The 6,000-nt window shown below is 38.2% G+C and overlaps 1 protein-coding gene across 4 annotated transcripts in view; it reads right to left on the bottom strand.

Moving 5' to 3' along the window:
* Window positions 1-1,041: 1,041 nt before the first annotated feature.
* Window positions 1,042-6,000, bottom strand: part of SBNO1 (strawberry notch homolog 1) — a 33,200-nt gene continuing 28,241 nt past the window's right edge. For all 4 annotated transcript variants that reach the window (XM_084297212.1, XM_084297213.1, XM_084297214.1 and 1 more), the window contains exons 31-32: window positions 5,715-5,908; window positions 1,042-4,903 (exon numbers count right to left, since the gene is read on the bottom strand). In XM_084297212.1, coding sequence (XP_084153338.1) covers window positions 4,761-4,903; window positions 5,715-5,908 — 337 coding nt within the window. In that variant the 3' untranslated portion in view covers window positions 1,042-4,760. The remainder of the gene's footprint in view (window positions 4,904-5,714; window positions 5,909-6,000) is intronic.

Genomic DNA, 6,000 nt, shown 5'->3' with positions numbered 1-6,000 from the left:
TAATTTGCCCTCAGCTGTTCTAATTGCAGCTGAGACACTCCTATTTCCAAGTCTTTTCTTCTCTCCTTCATGTTTTTCTCCTCAAAAAGAGAACTGTTGCTTCTCAAACTGGGTGCACAACCTAAGCAGTAAAGGAGGCCAACACCGCTCTCGGCTGTCTGAAGCGTCAGCCCCGGAGGTTTCCCATGTCTCATTCTGCACTCACGCATGGTTGTGGTTGCATTACTTCATTACTTCTGCCAATTTTGTCAGCCTTTACCATGAGATTCCGCAACGCAGAACCATACAGCTACCAGCACACGACCAAAACGCTTCTTTCTCAGCATTCATTGTTAAGCCTGTATTGACCGTAGAAATTACCAGAAGTATTTCGCTGCTATTTGCAGCTGGATGCTTCTTACAGTGACTTTCCAGTCAATGGACTTTGCAAACCACTTAATTCTGGAAAAAACCTATGGGCACAGTCCATCCCAGTGTGAACAAAAGGGGAAGAGCAAAGCTGGTGTAACAGCTGCTGGAAGCTCAATAAGCTAAATTGGAAACAGACAATTCAATGAAATTCTCATCTGTCTCTAACTTAGATCTAAAGATACGTGTTTTTATCTGTCAATTAAAAATGTGCACCATTTTTCAAAGGTGTAGAAATTCCCTTACCTCTGTTTTGCACATTTACACATTACAGGAAGCTCAAAACTTTCCCAGGAAACAATCTACAAGAGCAGCATCTTTTCTACTGCCAAATTATCCCTCTCTTCTAGAGTGCTTTTAAGACAGTTAATATTTAATATGGATATAGCAATCAACCTTTTACATGTTAGGCTAGCGGGCAGGTTCTGATGCTGATGTATTTAATTCCCTAGAACTGTTCTTGTAGGCGCTCACAGAAGGCGTAACTGGAGATACCAGTAGGTGCAAGAAAACTGAAATTTACCTAGGACTGAAGCTTAAGATCTGAAACGCACTGAAAAGAGTAAAGAAAAACAAAGTTTGTTTCTTTCTGATACAGGCACTAAAAGTGAATAGTATGAGTCAACTCGAAGATACTGGGAACCAATTTCTTGCAAGAAAATGCATTATACACTAAAAATATCAAATAAAAACACACAGCATGAAAAGGACCGTGGAAGACAGACAACTGATAGTTTTGAAAAAAATGATGACAACATATTAACATCTACAATGTATGCAGACATCCCTTGGAAGTTTTATATATGCTATATATATTTCAAAGTACACACAAATTGCCTATTTGGCAAGTTGAGAAAATAGGAATACATCTTGGGAAGGTCATGAAGAAAAAAACACACAAAGGAAAACAAGAGTTATTTACATTCATTAATTCAGTAGCCTTTAACATCTCTATATACATACATATTCTTTCTATATATGTACAGACTGCAATAGGATCTGAACGAAGCTTATTCCAAACGCAACTGAAAAATACAAAAACCCCTTGATAATTCACTTGACAAATGTTTACAGGTTGCAGAGCTTTCTTAATTTACAAAGAAAATACCACACATCGAGTAGACAACTAGCATCTTTGGGGAACTTTAAGTCCTTACGAGAGGCGTATATTCCTAACACACCACACAGCAATTGGAAAAAATCTGAAAACTTGCTGTGCAAAGTGGGTTTTTAGGGGGTTATAACTGCATTTGCTGTGTCAGACACATCTTAAGTATGAAACTAGTTAACAAGTCAATATTCAGTAGCTGTCAAGGGACATTTTAAGAAAAGAAAACCCAAGTTTTTTATCCCTTCATTTCTCAAGTCAGCTTAAAGAAGTATCCTCCCCTTCTACAGTGTGCTTCCAGAACTCACCCAGTACAGGAATTACCACCAGCATCTTACATTTAGGCTTGCCTCTGTTATCAGAGGCACCTATCCTTTATAAATTTAACATCCATTTCAGATGCTGATTTTTGTGAAACAGTTCTGTTGTTCCAGAAGTAACAGAAATATAGATACAATTCTAGCCTTATAGTTTATATGGCATAACAATTGGTCTCTCCTTTTTCCTCCCTGTGAGGATGTTTTTCTGACAGGCAGTGCTGCAAGATGTTAACACATAGCTGTCCTTATCTCATCCATAGTGCTATTCATAGTCCTTTTCTTCCCCAAGTTTTACCAGCAGTTAATAGAAGGATGTATTGCCAAATAATAATAATTAAAAAGATCTAGCAGGAATTTTTGAGAGAAAATTCCTGTAGCTTGAAGACTAACTTTCCTTCTTTGATGTTAACCTTTCAGATGTTGCAACACTCTGGAGCTGTGGATGCAGCTGTGTTAGTAACAGAATGACAGAGCCAAGGAACTGAGAGTGGTAAGTGGGAGAGAACATGCAAAGAAGAACAAGTAGGGGGAACCCAGTACTGGAATAGGAGCGAATCTTACAGCTCGTTTAGTATGGTACAATTTTTTCCTCCAGGTAACGCAAGTCTACGGGAAATTTAAGAGGGTGTGAATGGTTTGGGTTGGAAGTGGCCTTTAAAGATCTAATCCACCCAGCCGCCACCAGCAGGGACATCTTGTGTATTTACTACTCCATTTTACTGAGGATTGAGATGGAAAATACCATGTCATCCTCAGAACAGAAGTTATTTCTACACTGATTAAAAAACCACTGAAGTCCACATACACAGCTTGCTGTTACTAGCAATTTGGTTCACTATCTGTTGCAATAGTAATCTGTCAACATACTTCTCAAAATCCCATTGCTTTTCCTGGAGTGGATGCCAAATACATCCAATGGTGGGTACATAACACACGAACATCCTCCCCCACACCCTGTCTGTGGTCTTGAGTTTTCCAATGCACAATCAGCTTCTACTGATATCACAGCATTCAGGCAAGCTTCCCTTCACTACCAGAGGATTAAAAAAACCTCAAGACACACCTACCACCTGCATTACAAGTACTTTACAGAGATGTAGCAGGTGCTAGAGCAATAGCATGCATGCCAATTTATTCTGGATCTGTATTTCCAGTTTGTCAGAACTGTGTTCCGACCATTTCAGGTTGTGGAGTTGAGGAGAGCAGGTGACTGCCTTCCCCAACAAGCATGTGCACCGTTACTGCACAGGGGTGCTGGCACTGGTAGCACTAACAGAGCCTCAATTGAAATAATCCATGCAAGGGAGCTCACTTCAGCCTGAAGTGATGGAACTTCTGGCCCCATTACTTATGGAAAAACTGAGACACTTGAATCTGGCTCCCTGAAGGTTTACAAAGTGACATGCTACGATGAATTGCTGCTCTGGCAGGAGACCCTTATTTAAAATCTGCATCAAGGTCTAAATGCAGTTTACCTCTTGCCTCTCTAATGAGTTCAGCTGAAATATTTGGACTGCAAGACAGAAGCCTGGTTAAAGCAGACCAGAACATGCCAAGTCCTGTAAATTCCAATTGTAAAGACTTGTTAGTTTTTTTTTTGTTTTGTTTTTTTTTGGAATACAGTGATTGCCTAAACAAGACTCCACTTCTTGTTAGTACAATAACTTTTATTTGACATCTACAAGATCATTATCTTGTAGTTTTTTTGGACAGGTTTATACAATCTCAATTTTTCAATAGTGCAACCTGTGCAAGCAAGAAATGACAAACATTGTCCTTCACTTTCTTATAAACATCTACTATTATAGGCAAAACAAAACTTACCCATATTATAGATAAGTGACTATTCACATTTGTACATTACAATTTCTTTTAAACAGCTCCAGATAAACTCTACAATGTCTTACAACATATTAAACAGTATTCAAGTTACTGGGTAACAGAAACAGCACATACAGCGGAACCCTCAAGTGTTTCCCATTCTCTAATTTACAGCTCAAGTAAGGTTTCATCTTACAAGTGACAAATTAAATTACATTAATGAAGTAAAAAATATAAGATTGTATGCGAGATGGAAGTGAATTTGCACTTAAGTTTCCATAACCACCTCGGATTAAGGAAATGCTTCAATTTAAGGAAAAATAGGCATCCAGCCATCTTTGCAGTACACATTAGGAATACCATTAATACATTAAAAATGAACTAATTTTAATTTAAGATGTTTATCACAAAAAGAACATGTTGTAGACTCAAATATATAACCCCCAGGAGAGAACCAGAAAAAATGCAACACCTGGGTATAAACACTATAAAAATGCAATAACCAATGCTGTACAACTAAGATTGTGTTTCTCTCTGAATTCCTGTCTCGTGTATTTATCCTGTCCATGCCCGTTTCCAAAGACATGCACTGTCAAACAGAAACTGGGAAGGAACCTGAATGCATGATGTGCAACCTCTAGGTTTCATGCTTTTATAAACTCATAAATTGAAGAGAAAAACCCAATATATATTTTCTATATATATACTCAATACATGCATTCAAGGATATCTCCCACAGCAATGGCATTGATGCACTGCGTTAAACCCTGAGCACTGTATGACAAGATAAAAATAAAGCCTGCTTGGGGACTTTCAAGCATTTTCAAACAAATTGTGGTTTGTAGCTTAAAAGGCCAAAAGTAAAAGCAAACAGGAAGCACTACAGAGAGCATAAGGAAAGACAGATGCACCACCATGAACAACTGCTGGCTTTCAGTTCTACCAACCTTTTTAGATCTCTTTATTTCCCAAAGTATTTGAGAGCACACAACTGAACTGAAAAAGTTATATTTCTTTGGAATCTGTCCCTGATTTTTATGCAAGTGATATGCTTTTACAGCCTTTTCCTCAAACACCAAAGTCAACACCTGTAGTTTGTCCTCTTATGCATTGTTGAAATTGGTGATGCTTTGTGGGTGATGCTGCTGCCATATCTGCTGCTGTTGTACTGCAAGCTGTTGAGACTGGTCTGACGTCGACAGGAGGTTTACAAGGGGCGATACACAATTTGCAGGAATGATCAAGCCTGAAAACAGCAAGAAATCAGTTGTTTCACAAGCATACAATTTTGTTCCTTAAAACTTCAGGCCAAAGGCTGATGATTCCACCATTTAATTTAGGCAACACAACAGTGCCTATTTCTAACATCAAGTCTAACCAAGCATAGCTACAAGTTTTGCCATGTAAAACCAGAATTCAGCTATTGCTGTTTTTCTAGGCTCAAAAAAATTACAACAGCATGAAAATTTAAACACAAAACACCTAGTTTCACCATCTTATAGAACCGGCACTATTGTGACATTACAGATCATGGAAAGTCCACATTTAAAAAAAAAAAAAAAAAAGATTTCAGACTCTAGGATATCTATGCTATGAGAGCTTCCCTAAACGGTTTAGCAATAAGACATTACACTCTTATCTCAAAGTCACTCTAAGCTACTGGTTACATGTGCTCAAAAACCACAAAGGCAACCATTTCAAGGGCTTAATGTTACTTGTGAGAAATGGAAAAAAGCTGAGCCCTTATATTTTAAAAGACAGGCTGGCTGGAACATGCTGAATTTTATTGCTTGTGAAGGAAAAGAACTGAGAGAATAGGTGTTTCAAAGCCTGTCTGGAAAAAAAATTTCTTCCTTAACTTGAGTCAAAATAGTGTTTGCACACCCAGATCCCTATTTTAATAGTACTTTCTGCCCATCTTCAACATGGGCACAGATAAGCCTTTTCTCTTGTAAGCATTTTCATAAAAATATCTCCTACGTGGCTCTCAGAGGGACTTGTAAGTTACAACCACCTCTACCTCAAAATGGAAATAAAGGAGCAGACAAGCCACTTACCTACGATCCTCTGACCGTCTTCTGTTCTTAGACGAACTATTTGCATTTTCACATTTGTACCACTCACAGAGGCTAGAACGCCTTCTACTTTTGTCCAGACGCTCAATACTGAACCACACAAGACATAGTAAGTTCGACAGCGGAGTCCCACTTCACAAACTAATCCCAAGCCTGCCTTCTTACAATTGCCTCTCCTAGATGAAAGAGGAGAAAAAAAAAAGCTTTCAAACCAAAGTTCAGTTAAAAATAAGCCTTGAAGTTATTTAATATTATTCAGAGTTAAATA

This window comes from Netta rufina, assembly GCF_964035555.1.
Source record: "Netta rufina genome assembly, chromosome: 17".
NCBI lineage: Eukaryota > Metazoa > Chordata > Aves > Anseriformes > Anatidae > Netta > Netta rufina.
This window is presented reverse-complemented; position numbering and strand designations above follow the sequence as displayed.